The 22,035-nt window shown below is 40.7% G+C and overlaps 1 protein-coding gene across 2 annotated transcripts in view; it reads right to left on the minus strand.

Moving 5' to 3' along the window:
* Positions 1-22,035, minus strand: part of LOC103723150 (folate transporter 1, chloroplastic) — a 100,505-nt gene that overhangs the window by 63,845 nt on the left and 14,625 nt on the right. For both annotated transcript variants that reach the window (XM_008813972.3, XM_008813971.3), the window contains exon 4: positions 12,478-12,571. In XM_008813972.3, coding sequence (XP_008812194.1) covers positions 12,478-12,571 — 94 coding nt within the window. The remainder of the gene's footprint in view (positions 1-12,477; positions 12,572-22,035) is intronic.

Below are 22,035 nucleotides of genomic sequence, written 5' to 3' on the forward strand. Positions count from 1 at the left end.
TTTTATTAAATCAATCTTCTAGCACCAATTTGTGACTTAATTAAAAAGAAAATGAAGAAAATCAAGCTCAATTTATATGTCAGTAGCAAAAGTTAAGTCCTTTTATTTTGGGTATCCCAATCAGAAAGCAACCTTCAGGCAATGCTATAGAACTACAAGATCATGAAAATTAAAGGTCACCCACCTTGCCCAGAGAACATGTTAAAAGAGCACTGACAAAGGAATTGTTGCACATTGAGGGTCTTTCTGTTTTAGTGCAATTTCAAGAAATAACAGAAGTGGGTTCCATGAAAGGAAGGTTGGTTCTGCCGATATTGGGCATCGTACCAGTGCCTCATCAGTATTGTACAAGTTGGCATGGTATAACGCCAACCGGACACATGGTGTGCTGCTGGATGTTAGACAACAGTTGTACAATGTATCGGTACAATACAATTCCGAGCCTCCATATCTTAAAAGATACCTTACTGCAAAAGTATGGTTCATCCAATATAGGTAAGTACAGTAAACCATTCTCGAAAGTTTCTTGGTGTCATCCATTTGCAAGTTTTACACACAGTAGAAGAGAACTCTTAAAAGTCTTCTTTGAATATTCTTTTCCTTGACCTAGAAGTCTTGTACTACATAACAATCAATTAATTTGCATATCTTATTGGAGCTGAGTGGTCAAGCAAAGTGGGCTAGGAAAGTACGGTGAATGGTGTATCTCCTATGCCATCATAAGTGAAATTTGATTCTTTTGCAAGGTCAGTTCATGGAGGATAAGAGTAGCATGTAAATGGAATACATAGGTTGTTGGTTTTCAGTGGTTAACCAAGCTGTTGGATGTTTCCCACTTTCTTGCTGACTTCAAACTATGTTACATAAAAACAGATGGACCTAGAGCGACCTTTTTCAATCAAACACCACTTCTATGAAGTCCTCTGCTTAAACATAAAGGCATACAGGATGCATCATGTTTCCCACTCCAGCTGTCCCAAAAGTATTTGCATGAAATATTATCATAACAAGTGGGCACTTTATAGACATCAAAAAAACTCTACAAGCATTAATCCAAGAAGTTTGATTCGAAGCTATATATTTAAGTTTCCTAGTCATGCAACACACAAGGTACCTGTACAAGCCATTTGATATGTTCCAAAGTATATTGTCATCTGCACCCTAGGAGGTTCATGGCCACTATAATTTCAACATGGCCACCAATACAGTGCTACCTTGCACATGCCAAATCAAGATCAGTTTCATTTGGAACTATTATTTTGGCAATTTCATGAGAAGCCAGCATCACTTCGGCAAGAACCAAACCTCAGAGCTTTGAAACGTGATCGGCAACCATAAGTATGGCTACTGTCTCCAATATTATGCAGTGTTCAACATCTCTAATGCTCTCATCCTTTGACAACCACCTTCATGTCATCAAATTCGTCCATAATTCTTGTCTCTAACGAATTCGTTCACTGGCACCGAGTGAAGTTTTTGCCAATGCTTAATGCTATCGATGATTTCATTTGCAATTGCATCTTCGATGACCGGCCAACAACTTCGACATCTTTGCATACAACTGATATTCTTGGCAATCTAGATCGTGATCCATGGATTCGGTAGCCGCATCTACAACCGACATCTCCAACAACTTCGTCTAATCATGTCTATGGTGAATTCATGACTGTCGTCTATCACTACTATGTCCATGACAAGATATTTTGCTTTTGCTGATATCTCTTTTGTCCGTGACAGACAAATCTCGGCAATGATACAACTTTACCAGCATCAATGACAACCTATCATAATTACTCCAAGTTATCTTGATCGCCAATGCAACCTTTGATAATTCTCCTTGATAGCTTATGACAAATAACTCCTTGATAGCCTATGGTAACTACTACTTTGATAGCTTATAGCAACTACTTCTTTGATAGCCTACGGCAGCTACCAATTTGATATCCTATGACAACCACTGATTTATATCTCTTTGATAGCTTATGATAACTTCCACCAACTACCTGTAACTTCATGGAAATAATCACCAGCTCTTCAACTATAAATAGAAGCAGTGGCCATGGGGGATGGAACAGCGACAACAACAAGGACAACATAAGAGATATTCAACATGAAGACTCTCATAATTTGTTCAAGACACTGAAGGTGAAGGCCATAGGCTTCCATGCCTAAGGAACCAAGACTGCTAGCCTTTTTTTTTTAACGTACATTAGCCAGCATGCGTTATATGTATCATAAGCAAACTCCTTAATCAAGGGTCCTCTTTTATAAGATGTAATTAACGAGTGCTTTTGATTTTAAGGCTCAGAAGTCTTCAGGTACCCTTAATTTTGGTATTTCTATTCTAATTCAGGATGCCTAGTTTAGAAGGAGACACATTTTCATGATTGGGACCAAGGTCCGCCGTACCAGTACCGGTCGGCATACTAGTGGCGGCCCGTACCGGTCGCGAACCGGTCCCGTACCGGTCCGAACCGGACCCGTACCGATTCTCCAACAATAAACTACCGGTACCGGATTCCACGCTGATCCGGTACCGGTCCCAGGCCGGACCAGTACATACCGGCCCGTACCGGCCGGTACGGACCGGTACGGCAGACCATGATTGGGACCGTCATCCAAAATTTGGACAATGTCCCTTTGATGAATATGGTCTCACCAAATAAGTATAGTTCATTTGAGTTTTCCTTACATGTTTAGATCTGTAGTTCAAATTATGAAATATACCTTAGATAAATGGGAACTCGTGGACAAAATTCTTATATACAATACCTACGTAAACTACAAGTCCTTAATAGGACTTGACCATTTTTCCCACCATCACACTTGGCATGCACTTTACTACAATAAGTTGACTAAGCACTTCTTATAGCATAAAGTATGTATTTCATGCCATGTTATTAAAGTAAAAGAAGAGAAACTTGTTACATTTCACTAATACTATCTAGGCTAAGGAATAAAGCATTGGTACCATGTCGTGCTAGTAAGGAATTGACACAATATATGGAGCATTTTCTAACATGCAGGGACTTGGTTTGCACTCACAAAGCACACATGTTACAACAAAGATTTGTAACTGGCACATTAAGAGATGCTTCCTTCAATTCCTTTTCTACCAATGAACCAATTTAGCTGTTTTACAATGGTGTATAAATATGCTCTAAAATAGTAAGAAAATATTTATAATAATCTTTAGAAAAAAAACAACATAAATTATCCTAAATATCAAGGTCTGCTATACTCGGTACGGACCGGTCGGACCGGTACCACCCTGAAATGGTACCGGATCAGCGTGGAATCCGGTACCGTAAGCTTATCGTTGGAGAGTCGGTACGTGATCGGTACGGGTCGGTACGTGACCGGTATGTGGAACTCCAACGGCTATTCAACGGAACCGGTACGGGACCGGTCCAGGCCGGTACCGAATCAGTATGGGGCCAGTACGGACTGGTATTGTACCGGTACCGTCCGCCACCAATACGCCGACCGGTACCGGTACGGCGAACCTTGCTAAATATCTCACAATTCAACATGTGCATTGCATATGTTACAGAGATTTACCATACATAGTAAGGTTCAACAATTATTTTACATTTAAAGAACACATTGTAACTATTATGCTTGTAGCATTAACATCAGGATGCCAACAATAAGCACTAGCATATGCACAACAAGCGTTGTATAGCATCATTATGGGCATGAAACACCATTGCCAGCACAAATAATGTGCAACATCTATTTCATGAAGGTGATATGAAGAAGATTTGCCGCAATGAGGCCAAGCTATGCGCAACCACTTGGCATTAATAATAATGGGATATGTAATAATGAGTTAGGAAAGTATGTAGCAAGGTTGGCCGAACCGGACCGAACCGGTTCTGCCCATATCGACTGATCGGGTCGGTTTGCATAATAAAATTGGGACTGACCTCGATCGACCGGACCGGATCTCGAACCGGCCAGAAAGGGTCAGAATCGGACTGAGCCGGTCGGAACCAGTCGCAAATCGGCCAAAGCCAGTCGGTTTCGTTCGAACTCAGTGTGAACCGTCCGATTCGCACCAAGCCGGCCCGGTTCGGAACCATACCTCCTCCCCCTTTTCTTCTTTTGTTAAAAGAAGATGTTGGGAAGGCCCGAGGCCTTCCTAACATCTCTTCTCTATAATATTTACACTCTAATGGCTCTCCCTTTTCCCTAATTTGCAAAATCACACTGATTCAGTGCGATTGAAGAAAGATCCAACCCTAAATAAGATATGCTACCTCTTTCCTATATCATTCTCTCTATTTTTTTGGGAGGGCTCCAAAATAGCTCGAAATTTACAAAATAAAGAAAGATCATGCAAAAATTTTTGATCTAGGCTTGATCTTGCGATATATTGTAAATCTATGGATGATCTATACGATGACATAAAAAATTTTAATTTTCAGATTATATATAATTTTTAAAAATTAAAAATATATTTTTGGATTAAAAAATAAAAAATAAAAAAATAAAATTTTAAAAAAATGTGATCCGGGGAATTATGATTAGGACGGTGCCATTTTCCGTAAAATCCGAAGCGCATTTAGGGGCACGCAAGCTACTCTCTAGAAAAGTTTGGTGTCCATTTATTCAAGTTTTGATTAAATCATGCGCACAGTGTCTTAAGCCTAAATTTGAAAAAAAATTGAGAAATAAATACCCTTCGATGCATGCCCAGAGGCCTAGAAAAATTTTATGTAGCATCCATTATTGGATTTAATATATAACTGAGCTGAAATTAGTTTTTTGAAATATTTATATTTAAAAAAGATTTTTTTAATTTAAAAATAATTAAAAATATATAATTAATACCAAAAATTATGAAAAATTAGTAGTATGTAATATATATTTCAGAAGTATTTTTGGAATAAAAAATATTTTTTTAAAATTTATGGTATTTAAAAATATTTTTAAATTTCAAAACTATTAAAAATATATAAATAAATAAATATGAAAAAATAGTATTATGTATTAGATAAACCAGATATATTTTCTGAGGTAAAAAATATTATCTTCATCGTAACGAAATTTTGCTATTTTTAAATAATTGATAACTAACATACTTGATAACCTGCAAGAATGGAATCATCAAAGAAAAAAATCAGAGCGTGACATTGGTTAGGATCATGGACAAATGCTCTCGGATTTGACAGCATAGAAAGTGCAACTGGTGCGACACAGAGTTCAAAGGAGGGGTAATCCAGTTGAAATGACACTTAGCTGGTGGTTATCCTGACGTATTTATATGACGAAAATGCCCACAGGAGGTTCGACAGTTGATGAAGAACTTCACTGATTTCAAAGCAACGAAGGAGAGGGTTGCCAAGAAGAAGACAGAGATGAACCACCGAGCGGCAGAGCGAGCTTTCTATCACTCTAGAAAGTCAGAGGCATCCACTCCAAAAGATGAGGCATATATCTAGGCCGCCATTCAGACGAGCCTGAATGATCAGTGACAGCAAGATGAGGTGGGCAGGCATAGTGCTTGATCGGGCCCTTATAATTTGAGTCGGGCTGCAGTTCTGAGAGCAGCAAGACGAATCTAGACTTCAGGAGGACCTCCTCAGTCAGAAAGACCGTCAGCAAAGGCGGTGGCTGTATTGCATCTATATTGGAGACTTTAGGTAGCATAAAAAAGTCATCCAAGAAGATTTCACCATGAGCCACTAACCATGATTTAGATCTGCATGCCTTCTCCAGCAAAAAATATTGAAACAGCAAAAGGTTGACACAATGCTGAAGAAAGATAAGAAGAAGGATATGTGGCGAGCTATTCGATCCTGCTTCCACTTCAGCCACATTCCAGAGAATGTGGCAGACAATACGTAGTATAGGTCTGTCATTTCCTCTATACAGACTGCCGGTCCCGGTGTAAATCCTCCAGAACCGAAAGACATCTATGATGAGCTTCTTGACAATAATAAGGAGAAGCTAGAGAAGTGGATGGCCTCATACAAGAGCAAGTGACCAACATATGAACCGATGGTGATATATAATGGTTGGCCTGGTCCTACCAAGTGGAGCATTATCAACTTTTTAATATATTGTGATATGAAGACTTTCTTCCATAAGTCGGTTGATGTTTCGATCAAATAATGATGCCATGTGCCTCCTCAGATTGATGGAGGAGGTGACTGATTAAGTAGAAGAGGAGAATGTCGTGCAAGTCATCAATGATAATGGGCCACAATATAAGGCCATTGGAGAGATGGTTTATTGGGCTTGGGTCAAGTATGTTTTGAACCTGGATTTGTCTCGATGCGCAATTACTTAAAGTAAGTTTCTCTTTTACTCTTCGATGCCCTAATTGAGGTTAGTTTTCCTTTTTCCCCTCTTCTTCATTCAAAACATTTCTTTTGGCTTTTTCCCTTCATTCAACTCTACCATGATTAGAGACCCATTTCTTTAATATTAGTTTTGGTATTTCTCATCCATGTGTATCACAAAATTGGCAGGTACATGGCAAAGTTGAAGGGTTGTGCCCTAATCTCATTTTGTTTGCGTTGCTGGACGATAGATTTTTATTGTATTGTGGCTTGCTGCATTTGTTTTTATTTCATTCTAGCTTTCGTATTTATGTTAATTTTGTAGCTGACTCGCTGAATATTTGCTGCCACAGTTTTTATTATCATATATTTTTTCTATATAAATTCTCATTAGCATGCTTTTACATTGCTGCCTCAATGCTTTTATATTTCAAGGATAAAGAATGTTTGCTACATTTATGTCTACTAACTTAGACATGTTTACTAGATTTATTTTGCTAAATATTTATTAAGTTTACATTTTCGTGAACTCTCTTAGAACTTGTGATGTTGAATATGACTATATGGTATTCTATGACAAAACCAATCATGCTTTTTTGGATAATTTGTGGAATATATATTAAAAATAATATTAATTTATTGCCGTATCCTAGCTATATTCTAATTTATTTTTACAGGATTTGTCATATTGATATATCCGTATCTTGTTATATTTCTATGTTGTACAAATATCCACGCTTCCTCGTCAATTATCAAAGATGTATGAACCTAGGATGCATATCTGCTATTTACCTGTTAGATATCTGCTGAAATTTTTGAAGTGGTACAAGAATTTGTCAACAATCATAATTTATCATGAATTTATTTTAATAGAAATAATTTTTTTAAGTTTTTAGTGTACGTAAGAAAAGAAGCAAAATGTATAATAAAGGATGACATTTCACAATCTTCTGTATGTTACTTTATATGGACTGCTTAATAATAAACTATAAAGAGTCCACAGAAGTAAAACTATTTTTATTATACAACGTAAGAGTCCATTTCTGCCAAGCAAGCTCACTGCATCGAGAAGCGACAGCTTGTATCTACCTATGCCACTCGTCCTGTGCCAAAAGGACTCTCAAAATCCCCCTCCCTCCAGCATGAAGTACTGGCATGGCACCACACATTTCATGGAAACCAAGGGCAAGCTATTCCATGCCAATGACATGCAAGTCCTTGTACAAGATATGTATATGAGATATGTTAGGAAACATTAGGTAGGGTGGGAGCCTCATTTTGCAATGGCATCGAAATTGTAGGCATTCTATATTCTGTGCGAACAAGTGAATTTTCTTTTTCATAGTTAGTTTCTGTTCGCATTTTGAACACTATCGACCTGATATCTTACCTCAGCCAAAACAAAATGCAATGAGCTATAAGAGAGGTCACTAGATAGACTGAACATTGTCTGACTTAGCAAACCTCCAAGACTCTAGTATGCTGGCCGCATGTAAATAAACATGAAAATGCATACGGTTTCAACCAGGGTATGCTGTACCGGCCGGTACAGGCCGGTACGAACCGGTCCGAAAGCAAAACGGTATCGGATCAGCGTGGGATCCGATACCGCAGGTTTATTTTTGAAAAACCGACCGATACGGATGCCATACCAGTCAGTACCGGTGACGTACCAGTGCGAACCGGCCAGTTCGCACCGGTACGTAGTTTTTTTTTTAAAAAGCACAGCGCCGCGCGCTGTGGTTTAAAAAAAGAATTGGCCGACAACGGCCACTTCTTTTACTGTGGCCGAAAGGCCACAGTAAAGTTTTAAAACTTAAAAGAAGTGGCTGATAAAGGCCACTTCTTTTAAACATTTTTGTGGCCGAAAGGCCACGCGCTGTGCCCCTTTCGGCCACAGTTCGTCAAAGCGTGTGGCCGAAAGTTTCTGTCGCCGAAACGGCGACAGACTGTTAAAAAAAAAAAACCCACAGATGCAGTAAAAGGTTGTCACTCTCGTTCGGCTATAAAAACCGAATGAGAGCCTCAGCTATCCAACATAAATGAAGTGGCCACTGAGTCTCTGAAGGGTAACCAGAGAAGGGCAGATTTGAGAGATAGCCCACAAATTGAGGAGCAAGTCCTTCCCAAAAAAATCAAGCAGAACTATTTAAGGTGTGATTTCTTTATTTCTTTAATTTCATTAATAAGAATAGTTTAGAAATTACCAAAAAAAAGATCATGCCAAAATTTACTATTTTGGCTTAATTTTTTGATATGTTGTAGATTTATGGTATGAATGGAGCCATAAGGGAAAACCAATCCCACAGCGTGATATTGGCTGGTCTTATGGGCGAAGAGTCGGGGAGCGGCACCAGTTTCAGTGTAACTTTTGCAACAAAGTCTTCAAGGGAGGAGTGGTAACCAGGTTGAAGCAACACTTAGCCGGAAATTCCGGTGAGGTTGCTACATGCCCAAATTGCCCAAGCAAGATCCGTGTGCTGATGAGACAAAATCTCGCTGAGGTCAAAGAAGCGAAGGAGGTGATTTCTAAGAAGAGGACGGAGGTCAATCGCCGAGCGGCAGAGCCACTTTCCAATCACTTTGGGGAGCCAGAGAAGGTTGAGGATCTAGATGAGAAGGCAGAGATCCATGCTGCCATTCAGGCAAGCCTGGATGATCGGTGGCAGGAGGTGGCAACAAGGCATAGGGCTCGATTTGGGCCCTCTACCTACGAGTTGGGCGGCCGCTCTGTGAGCACCAAACAAGATCCAGAATTCTTGAGGACAACCTCAGTCAGGGAGGGCGTCGGTTGAGAACATGGCCAGATTGCATCTATGCTGAGTGGTTTTGGTAGCCAAAAGAAGTCATCTAGAGAGATTCCACCAGGAGCGACAATCCATGATGGAGATCCGCATGCTCTCCCTAGCAAAGATTCAAGGCAGCAGAGAATAGACTCAATGTGGATGAAGGATAAGAAGAAAAATATGTGGCGAGCTATTGCATCCTGATTCCACTTAAGCCACATCCCAGCGAATGTGGCAAACAATACGTACTACAGGTCTGCCATTTCGCCATACAAGCTGCCGATCCCGGTGTAGTTCCTCCAGGCCCGAATGATATCTACGGTGAGCTTCTTGACAACAATAAGGAGCTGGAGAAATGGATTGACTCCTGCAAGAACAAGTGGCCCATATATGGACTAACCATCATGTGCGATGGTTGGACCTGTCCAACCAGGCGGAGCATCAACTTTCTGATATATTGTGATGCAAAGACCTTCCACAAGTCGGTTGATGCTTCGGCTCAGGTGCACAATACCTCGTACATCCTGAAACTTATGGAGGATATGATTGATCTGGTAGGAGAGGAAAATATCGTACAGGTCGTCACTGATAATGAGCCGCAATATAAGACCGCCGGAAAGATCTTGATGGAGCGACGGCCACATATTTTCTGGACCCCATGTACTGCACATTGTATCAATCTCATGCTAATGGATATTGAAAAGATCCGTAGGATGCAGCAAACGATGGAGACAGCCCAACGCATCACCAAGTATATTTATAACCATACCTAGATCCTTTCACTGATGAATCAGTATGCAGGGGGAGAGATTCTGAGATCAGGAATCATACGGTTTGCTACCAACTTCATTGCACTTGATAGCATTCTCAAGAAGAAAGGAACCTTACGTTAGATGTTTGTCAATTCTGAGTGGCATGATAGCAGATTTTCTTATGCTAGCAGTGAAGGGAGCAAGATAGAAGACTTAGTGACGAGACAGTCACTCTGACAGTGGGCTACTTCAATAGTCAATGCTATCAAATCATTGTATGAAGTGCTGCGGGCCGTGGATAGCGAGACTACCTCCAGATGGGGTTTCGATATCACATGATGGTCAAGGCAAAGGCTCAGATTATGAAGGCAGATCCAGCCTATGACCAGTTATACATCAACATCATTGAGCGATGGTGGGGAGCACAAATGGGTACGAAATTGCATCTAGCAGGTAAGCAAGATCGTTGACAATTATAGTGATGGATGTACTTGTAAAATTATGCTAAGATAGTCTTATATATGTGCAGCATATAACCTAAACCCCCGGTTTCAGTACAACATAGATAGAATTGGTATGGATGACACACTTCTGGAGGCTTTGCGTAATGTTATTTACAAGATGGAGCATGATCCAGAAACCGCGGCCCTATGTCTTGAAGAGGTAACTATGATTTAGTAATTAGCAACATGTGTAAATATACCGACATTTTTAACGATTAACATCGAAGAACACGCTTCTTTTTCACAGAGCAAAATATTTAGACAGGGCAGCTCAATTTTGGATAAGCGACTGTAGTCAGCAAACAGACTATGAATTCAGGTACGTCACACATCAGAAAGACATTCACTTGGTGTTACTTGGTTACTAATATGGCACAATCATATATGTAATTTTCATAAATATTTTTGCAGCTGAATGGTGGGTGCATTTTGGCGGATCCGCGAGAAATCTAAAGCGGATAACTATTCGGATCCTCTCACAAACGGTCTTCTCTAGTGGCTGTGAGCGCAACTGGTCCACTTTCGTCCTCATCCACAGCAAACAGAGGAACTATTTGACACAAAAGCACCTCAACGACCTTATTTATGTGCATTACAATCTGCAATTGAGGCTAAAGAGCATTTAGGAGAAAGTGGAGCTCAAGTATGCAGATCTGATCTATGGGACCTTCACCGATGATGACGATGATCCAGTACTCAACTAGCTTGTGGGCCAGCAACAGGAGCCCGAGTTTGATGAGCCAAGATCGCCTCTACGACCAGCCAGCTTCATAGCCACCGAGGCTAGGATCGATCCAAAGCAATGGGCAGAGCGCAATATTCCACACACTCCCAGAGCTGAACAACCACAGGCACAGAGGAGCCAGTCACCACATGATTGGTACGAGATACCCTCTCAGAGAGCTGATCGAGAGATGCTTAGCAAAGGAGGGCAACATAGTCAAGCAGAGAGGGGCAGAAAAGGAAAACAAAGGATCCCAATGGAGAGTATCGAGGAGGAGATTACGACTAGCAGCGATGAAGGTTCTGGTGGTGATGGATCTTCTAGCCATTGAGGAAGCGGAGGACAATATGATACTTATGAGACAGCCGAAGGATGGTCTTCATTTCACCAGTGAGTCCTAATTTATCCATGCTATACAGGATACGGACCACAGTCGACCATCTGATAGAGTCCACGAGGATATCATTGGATATAGAAGACTGGCTCCTCGAGGTGGATCCGGAAGACAGGATATAGCTGCAGATGAGCTTGCATACGGATACGGATTCTATTATCTAGAGCCTCAGGCATACGAAAATGGATATGGTGCATCGGATTTTGCTTCCGCCATATTTGGATGGGCCCCTACACAAGCAAAAGACACTTCTCAGACCTAGAGCATGAGCGAGAGATCCGACAGTTCTTATAACCTGGCGCGCGTTCCTTCTGATTGGGTTGATCTGCTTTCTTCGGACTATATTTATGATCCGGATATCTACGAGAGTCATCGGCACTCGTCCCGATTTTAGATATCCGAGAGTACTTTAAATGTATGTAAATGATTGTATCTTAATTTGAAAATAATTTGTGTATCATTTTATCATTTGTAATTTTGTAACATTTGAAACGGAAGGAAGTAAAAAGATGCATCATTTATCTTCAACCCTAAACTTAAACATAGAAACATCAAAAATCATAAAAAAATAAAAAAACATTAAACTTCACTTAATTTCACAAAATGAGATCCAACAGAGACAGAACTTCAAGCAAAAAAAACACCAGAACTCAAAACCCGGCCATTCAACCGAGACGGTACAAGACCAGACCGGACCGATACATACTGGTCCGGGCCGCCACCGGTACCGGTACGACAGACCTTGGTTTCAAGACCTTACAGTTTCATAAATGAGTTGTTGCTAAGCTTCCAAGAGACACATGATGTGAAGATTCAGCAGTAATAACAGAAAATTCAATAATAGAAAGAAGAAACAAGATGGAATACATTAGTTACTCTGGCATTAGACATATCAAACCTGTAAATATCAAAAGTATATAATGTTTGAGACACAGAACTAATTGAAGGACTAATTGATAATCATACTACACACATCTTGAAAGACATCAGAAAATAAAGGATCACAAAGGAGCAGATCAAGTACTAACCAAAGCACCAGCTTCTGCAGCTGAAACAAGATGATATCCAGGGCTGAGCTGCCTATCATTCCCCTTGCAGTACCTATGCTTTGCTCTGCTATAGCTATAAAATAGACAACCCTTCAAGTCCAGTTAGTTGTTCAATGCACAAAACAAACTAACAAACAGACAGCAATTTATAAGAAATGAAGTTAAACATCTAAGTTGAACAGTTTGACAGGCATGCGTTTTGGCATCATATTTTTATTGTAAGAATAAAATAAAAGAATGGTACCTTAAGAAGAGATCAAAATAAAATTGTGTTTGGAATCAAGAACATGATAATTAGCAAGAAGTTAGAAGACCCACATATTAGTGACACCCAAAAGAAGAGAAAGATTGCAAAAGAAAGATACCATTGCAACTTAAATAGAAAATCACCGCAAGATGTACCGAAACAAGTTTAGAAAGGTATCAGATTCTTTCGTACATATTTGTTTTCTGCAAGGTACGTCATCTCGGTACAGAGCCCCGTATTGGTGCCACCTTGTCACTATTTCGGTACGCTCGGTACAGAGGCCGGCTCAGTGTATCGAGTATCAGTAATCCTCCTGTATCGCATACCGGTACTGAACCAGTAAGGTACCATATGCATCATACCGTCCGATTCGGTATAGAATCGTGTATCAACTTTTCTGGCTTTAGATTAAGCTCAGATTTTAAGATTATGCTTAGGATAGAGTATACTGGCTTCTATATTGTAAGAGCTCAATTTCTTTTTTCTAATCAAAATGCCTATCCTACTTCATCACCAGCATGAAGACTCTTATTGCTTGTGATCATGGTTCGCCGTACCGGCCGATTCCGGCTGTATTGGATCGGTCCGGCCAGCTACCGGTACGGCGAAGCAGTGAAAACCGGTAAGAGCCAGTTCTGTGCCAAAGACGAAGAAGACGAAGAGAAAGAGAGAGAGCGCGGGGAAGAGAGGAAGGGAAGAGACCTGTCGCCGCCATCGAAGAGCCACAGAGGGGCGGTGGTGGAGCCCGATGCCACGGCCGCATCCTATGTTTCTTTTGAAACAGGGGACACGGCAGCGGAGTCAGGCTCCGTCGCGCCCCCGCAGGTTTCCTAGCCCCCCCGCAGGCTCCGCCGCGCCCCCTCGGCCTCCGTCGCCCCTCCGCGGCTCTTTGATGGCGGCCACAAGTCTCCTTCCTCCCTCTCTTTCACGCGCTCTCATTCCCTTCTTTTCCGGCTCCGGCAGGAAAGAGCTGGCCGGTTCGTACCGGCTGGTTCGTGTACGAACCGGAACCGTACCGGTCCGCCTACGGAAACTGGAACCGTACCGGTCCGCCTACGGAAACCGGAACTGTACCGGTCCGCCTACGGGAACCGGTCCGCCTATCGGTACCGGTATGGCGAACCTTGCTTATGCTAGATCAATTACACATCAAAATGGCCTGAAATGTCAAGAGACCAATATGTTATTTCAAGATTAACAATTATATGAAAATTACTCCTTACAAGGTAGATTAGTCATGTCTTTGGTGATCAATTAGCAATTATATAATACTGTTGCATGCATGATTTCAAAAACCACTGAAATAGATGGTACAACTAGTAATATGCCATTCCAGCATGAAATCAACACCGATATGATACAGAAACAACTGTAGCAATATGTACCTATTGTATTGGTTCACTGGTGTACTAGTGGTACCACACCAACCATATCGGTCGGTACCCAATCTGCCGAACCAGGCCAAACTAACCTAGTGCGAAATCGGGTTGGTTTGCCTAATACATTCGGTTCCGGCCCCGTACCAACCGGAACCTCTACTGAGCCTACTGGAACCGATCCTTTACCGACCAGAACCGGCTAGTAAGTGTCCGAACCGGCCGAAACCGGTCAGCTCAGTACAGACTCGGTGTGAACCAGCCGATTCGCACCAAGTCAAACCGGTTCCGAACCGAGTTGACACTGTGGACTGCAGATGTCTGTTGGGAAAGCCTTTGGCCTTCCTAACAATATTTTGAAAGTGGCGAGTCTCTCTGCCACTTTCGCTTTTCAAATACAGCAAAAACAACACCGATTTAGGCTATCAAAAGAAAAATCTAAGAATATAAAAGGTGTGCTTCCTCTCTCCTATCTCATTCTTCCTTTTTTGGAAGGACTTCAAAAAATAGCTCAAAAATGGCAAAATAAAAGGCATCGAGCCAAAATTTTCGATTTGGACTTATTTTTTTATATATTGTAGATCTATGGACGATCTATACGCTGGCATAAAAATTTAAAAATTTTAGATTATATATAATTTTTAAAAATTAAAAATATATTTTTGAATAAAAAATAACTTTTTAAAAAATAAATAAATATTAAAAATATAAAATAACTTGTTCTTCTTCCATAAAAAATTCTTCTATGCGCTGTAATGACAAAAGGTGTCATTTTAAGGTATAACTTGTTAGACGAAATCACGCTATAACGGCGCCCAACGACTGTCTTTCAGTTTGTGAATAGGCATCTGGTCTCGCAACGGCCGGCTTTGGTTCAGCTCTCGGGGCCACCTCACACACTAAAAAAATCGTAAGCTTCCTTCCCCAACCACCGCCCTCACTTGAAGACAAAAGATCAAATTCGATTCACAAAGATCGGAATCATACCTCCAGCAGGCAAGGTCGGCGAGCTACTCTCCATAAAAATTTGGTGTCTATTGGCATTGTGGGCTCATCTCAAAGCGACTGAACTGCCTTAAGAAAGGGCTTTAGCCGAGAATTGTGGTGTCCATTTATTCAAGTTTTGATACAATCATGCGCACAGTGGCCTAGGCCTAAATTTGAAAAAAATTGAGAAATCAGTAGCCTTTGATGCATGCCCGAGGGTCTAGAAAAATATATGTAGCATCAATTGTTGGATTCAACACAAATTTAAGCTGAAATTAATTTTTGGTACGTATTACATAATTCAAAAGTAATTTCTGAGATAGAAATCATATTTTTCTGAATTTATGATATTTAAACATATTTTTAGATTTAAAAATTATTAAAAATATATAAATAAATAAATAAATAAATAAATTAGGGTTATGTATTAAACAAATCTAATATATTTTTTAAGAGAAAAAAATTAACTTCATCATAAATTAATTTTGCAATCTTTAAATAATTAATAAACTGACATACTTGATAAATCTGCAGGAATGGAGCCATCAAAGAAAAAGGACCCAGAGCGTGATATTGGCTAGGATCATGGGCAAATGCTTTCGGGCCGGCACTATTAAAAGTGCAACTGGTGCAACACAGAGTTCAAGAAAGGGGTAACTAGGTTGAAGCGGCACTTAAGTGGTCGTTACCCCAATGTATCTGTCAGATATGCCCATAGGAGATTTGGCAGCTAAAGAAGCACTTCACTGATTTCAGAGCAGCGAAAAATAGAGTTGTCAAAAAGAAGGCAGAGGTGGACCGTCGAGTGGCAAAGCCATCTTCCTATCACTCCAGGAAGTCAGAGGAGGCATCCGCTTCAGATGACGAAGAGGCACAAATCCAGACTACCATGCAAGCGAGCCTGAATGATCAGTGGCAGCAGGATGAAGTAGCCAAACATAGGGCTCGATTTGAGCCCTCGTACTATGAGTCGTGCTACGGTTCTGCGAGCAACAAGACAGATCCAGAGTTCAAAAGGACCACCTAAGTCAAGGAGGTCGTCAGCTGAGGCGGTAGCCGGATTGCATCTATATTGGAGACTTTTCGTAGCAGAAAGAAGTCATCTAGAGAGATTCCACCAACAGCAACAATCAATGATTTAGATCCACATGCTTTTTTCAGTAGAGTTTTGAAGCAGCAGAGGGTTGACTCAATGCTGAAGAAGGATAAGAAGTATATATGGCGAGCCATTGGATCCTAGTTCTACGATAGTGAAGGCTATTATACCATTGTATGAAATGCTTCGGGCTATGGACAGCAAGAGATATCTCCAAATAGGCTTCCTGTATCATATGATAAAGAGGGCAAGGACGCATGACATTGAGGCAGATTCGATGCATGCCTAGGAGTACATAGACATCATTGAGCGACGATGGGACTACCAAATAGGTAGGAACTTGTATCTAGCACATAAGCAAAAACATTGAAAATTAGACTGCTCCTATACTTGTATAATTTTACTAACAATAACTAACACTATGTGCAGCATACTACCTAAACCCTCAGTCTAGTAAAGTGTAACTAGAATCGATATTGATGACGAACTTCTAGCCGCTCTCTATAATATGATTTACAAGATGGAGCAAGATCCAGAAGTTGTGACCCTATGTCTAGAAGAGGTAAGTTAACTTAAGTGACATGTGTAAGTTAATTGGTATCTTCTATTATTAACATAATACAAGGCTTTTTTTTACAGACCAAAATATTTAGAGAGGGTAGTGATAGCTTTGGAGTCTCAATAGATGTCGCAAGTAAAAAAAGTATGAATCCAGGAATGTTACACATCAGAAAGACATTTACCTAGCCTTAGATGGCTACTAATATGGTACTATCTTATATATAATTTTCTTCAAGGTGTTATACAGCTGAATGGTTAATTCATTTTGGGTTGTCCGCAAAAAATCTTAAGCGGCTAACTATCCGGATGCTCTTCCAGACGGTCTCCTCGAGTGGCTATGAGCACAATTGGTTCACCTTCGCCCGCATCCACAACAAGCAGAGTAACTGTTTGACATAGAAGCGCCTTAACGACTTTGTATATGTTCATTACAATTTGAGGTTGAGGTTGTAGTGCATTCAGAAGGAAGTGGAGCTCAAGTATATGAATCCGATTCATAGTGCTTTCCTTGATGATGAGGATGATCCCATGATCAGATGGCTTGTGTGCCAGCAGCAAAAGCCGGAGCTTGATGAGCGAGGATCGCCTCCACGACTGGCCAGTTCGTAGCCAGCAAGGCTAGGATCGATGCAGAGCAATGGGCTGAGCGCAATATTTCACGTATTCTTTCAGTTGATCAGTCATAGCCACAAGAGAACTAGTCACCACATGACTCCTTATCCGAGACATCCTTTTAGAGATATGATCAAGAGACGCTTAGACGAGGCCACTATACTATCCGGTCGACTCGATCAGAAAAGCGATTTACATCCTTCCAGCATAGTTAGGCAAAGAAGGCACGAAAGGTAAGAAGACAGCTGCCCAGCACACCAAAAAAGAAAAATAACATTCAAACAAAATAACACAAGGTTATTAACAAAAGCAATTAATATTATCTCCTTGTCTAGTTCCTACCCATCTCTCAACTTTTTCGACGAATCCTAAAGATCCTAAAACCTAAGCTCTGATAGCACTAAATCTGTTACGCTTTAGGAATCTGTCACGCCTCGAACCCAAAGCGTAACAAATGTCGCATACCTGTATAGCGGACCATACAAGCATGCAAAGCTACAGATCATATCAAAGCAATAATAATTTCTAAAAAAATTATTTAATCAAGAATTTATCCAAATGGTTTTTACAATAGTTCCAAAGGGACATAAATCAACATTTGCTAACTATTAACATAAATTAAATAAAGTGTTCTAACTAGTCTCACTAAAACTCCAATGACTGAAAGTATTTTCAAAAGAACTAGCGCACTCCCCAAGTCCCGAGCAATTATGCATCTAGATCTGAAAAATAGAGAAAACATAATAATAAGCTACACTAACCCAGTAAGCAATATAATAGCCCAAATAGAGTCAAAGCATGCCAAATAATTAGTTAAAAGCATAAAATATTGTCTGAAAAATAAATCATTTTTCGAATAATGCATATTTTTTTGTTGAAGTATACTATAGGTTTTACAAGAAATACCAGAAACCAGATATCAGGCTATGGCCACATAACCCAGTGGCATGGGTCAGATGCACAAAGTGCCAAAAACTACTATTATTAACCATCGGAGGCACGATGTCCCAAATACCACCATTCTAGTCATCGATGGTGCGGTGTACAAATCAGTTTCTCACAAATTATAAATCGACAGGGCCAATCAATAATCTCCATTGGCGTAGCCAAATCAGATCATAGTCGTGCTGAAAATGCATACTTATAAAACAGATTTTCCATGAATTGCCCAGTCACATTTTCCAGATTTCATAACATAGCACATAATATATTTTAAAATATCATAACATTAACATGCCTGATCCATTTAAGTACGTATAAAAATATATCATAATTAAATTTAATTAATTATTTATTTTTTTACCAAAAATTCGGAAAAATACACTTTGAAACATTAGGTTACTTACCTCCTATCATTTCAAAATCCCACTTCAATTAGACGGGTCAGATTCGCCTGCTTTAATATCATTAAAATATAATTAACTTTTATCAATATCTTAAAAGCCAAGCAAAGTAAAAAATCAAAATACTATTGGGGATACAGCCTCATGTCCAAATCAGGTCGGTTAGGTGGCAGTTCACGACTGCCCAAGTGGGTCCAAGCAAGGAGAATTCAACTAGCCTAGTAAAAGTCAATAGTGGCCCAAATTTTGAAAGATCTAGCCGGGGCTGAAGTAATGAGCCGGTCTACCGTCCGGATACCGGGGCAGCTCAGGATCTCCAAACTGGGTCTTGGATCCGAGCAACAAGGAGAGCAAAACTTACACTAGGATCCCTAAGCCTTTCTAAAGAAAGAAAGAGGGAAAGGAGAGAGAATCTCAGCTCGGGTTCAACCAGGGGTCTAGGTTTGGCCGTCGATAACACCGCCATTCTGGATCATCAGTATATCCGGTCCACGAGTCAAGAAGAGAAAGTGGAAAAGAGAGAGAAACAAGAGAGAGAAAAGCAAGAGAGAAAGGAGAGAGAAAAAGAGAAGAGAGAAAGAAGAAAGACTCTCTTCTCCAAAATAAGGGAAACCACCTCTCCCTTCCTCGATAGGATCCAAGGGCAGCCATGGTGGCTAACCCCAATGGCGACAGGAGGCAGCGAGGCAAGCTCGGCCAACCTCGGCAGCCGTGGCGGCGAACAAGGGCTGGCAGCAAGAGAAAACAAACCGAAACACTCTATTTCGGCGTTTTTCCAGCGAGTCGCCGTCCCAATTCAAGGCCAAACATCCTACAACATCAGGAGAGAGAGGAGAAGAAGGGAGTGCTTACCTCGGTCCGGTGAGGGTTCTGGCAGCCCTTCTAGCGACAAAACGAGGAAGAATGTCGGAGAAAAAGCTTGGGATTGGCAGCTCAAACTTCGGTGGATTCGAAGGGAAGGGGATCTTAAATAGCTGATCCCCGGCCCTATCCGGCCAGTCTCCGAATCGCGATGAACTCCCTAGCTCATCGCAATCGGGGAGGAAGAAGACTCCAGCCGGAGTCTTCCTCCCACTGCTCTCACGTGTGTCGCACGTGCTATGGCCCAAATGTGGCTGGGCCAATCAAGTGGATCAGGCCCAATCCACGGGATTTCACAAAGTCAGTACACTCAGATTCAAAAACTAAGAGCAAAAACGATAATAATTCTGGTGGTCCTGAATCTGCCAACCAGAACAGAAGACCACTGTGTATGAGACAGCCGCAGGATGGTCTTTGATTCACCGATGAGTCTCAATTTACGCATGCTATATAGAATACGGACCACAGTGCACGATCTGATAGAGCACGCAAAGATATGATTGCATATAAGAGACGGACTCCTCGAGGTCATTTAGGAGGACACGATGCAACTACAGATGACCTCACACGTGAAGTAAGAGCCATAGACGTATCAGATTCTGAGTTGTATATTAAATCTTATTACCCACAGCCACAAGTAGCTTATGACCCATACAGATACAAATATGGATATGGTGCGTCTGAGGCATCTTATGATGGCTACTATCCTATGCTACCCGGAGTATGTTACAAGTCGGATTTTGCTGTCAGCATATTCGGATGGATCCCTCCATAGTCCTATTATCAGCTAAAGGACACCTCTTAGAGTCAAAGCTTCAGTGAGAGATCTGAGAGTAGACTACAATGCTGCTTGATTAGAAGAGTAGACTGATGTGCCATTTGACTATGCTGATGATCAGAATATCTACGAGAGGCATCGCCACTTGACCTGATTTTAGATATCAGTATGCATGTTGGACTTTAAATGTATGTAATTGATTGTATTATTTTTTAAAATTTTTACATCACTACTTGATTTGAGGATATTTTATATTGTTCATTTCATAATTTATATCATTTTAAAGCAATAAGATGCATCATCTAAATTAAACTGGAATCATAGAAACATCAAAAAGCATCAAAAAATATCAAAAAAATATTAACAAAATATCAAATTAGACTTAAAATAATTGAAAATGTTCAAAAAGAGTGATTGCCAATTAAATATTCTTAAATACTCCAAAAAATTGAGTGTGCCAGTTTGTGAACTGGTATGCCCTATCTGTACCGGTTTGGTACAGTACCAAACCGGTACCAAACAGTACCCGGCGTTGATCGGTACAGCTCTCGGTACCGATTCGGTGAACCTTGGTCAGTACCAATAATTTTTAATTTTTTCGAAATATGTTAGCTTTGGTGCATATAGTCGATATCAGTACCATATCAATATTGTATTGCTCCAATGGACATAGATACGGGGTTCAGTACCTATATTTAAAACCATGGTTGCATGTAATCAGAAGTATTTAATGTATGATCAGGCTTCTCACAAGTCAGAAATTGATGTATGAAGCACCTTGCACCCACCATGAAAAAGGTCAAGACCAAGAGTTCACATAATGTTTGGATCTATTCAAAGTCAATAAAAAACTCCCTACATTGGAAGCGTTTTTTTGAGATTCATCGGTTCAACCAAGGTTTGCGATACCGAGCGTACCGATGTACCGATCGGCTCTGGTAACGGTACGGTACCAGTGCCGAACTGAGCCGAACCGATACCGTACCGATAGGGCACATTCGGCCTGGTTTCGACCCCATCGTCGTTTTTTTTTTTTTTTTGGAGTTCCTTCACTTTTGAATTTTTTTTTGATGTTTTTATGTTTAGGTTGAAGGTTAAAACTAGATGATGTAACTTATTACTTCCAAATGATTCAAATAATAAGATGAAGAACATAAAATATCTTCAAATTAAGATACAATCAATTACATACATTTAAGCACTCTCGGATATCTAAAATCGGATCGAGTGGCGATGCTTCTCGTCAATATCTGGATCATCAACATAATATGGAGGCAGATCAACCCATCCCTCTAACCAAGCGGCGTTGTAGTCTTTATGCTCAATCCTCGAGGAATGCGCGTCGGGTCATAAGAACTCTCGGATCTCTCGCTGAAGCTCTGGCTCTGAGAGGTGTCTTGATAATATAGCTGTGAAGGGGCCCATCCGAATATGCCGGCACCAAAATCCGACCCGTAAGACACTCTGGGCTGCGCAGGATAGTAGCCACCGGAAGATAACTCCGATGCACCATATCCATAGAGTGGTTGAGGTCGCGGATAATAGGAAGACTCGTAACTTGATACATCAATGAATCTGACTCCACATGGGAGGTCATATGCAGTTGCATCCTAGCCTCATGAACGACCTCGAGGAGCTCTTCTTCGATATGCAATGGTATCCGACCGGCCTATATC

The sequence above is a fragment of the Phoenix dactylifera genome, unplaced genomic scaffold (assembly GCF_009389715.1).
Source record: "Phoenix dactylifera cultivar Barhee BC4 unplaced genomic scaffold, palm_55x_up_171113_PBpolish2nd_filt_p 000182F, whole genome shotgun sequence".
In the NCBI taxonomy this organism is placed as follows: Eukaryota; Viridiplantae; Streptophyta; class Magnoliopsida; order Arecales; family Arecaceae; genus Phoenix; species Phoenix dactylifera.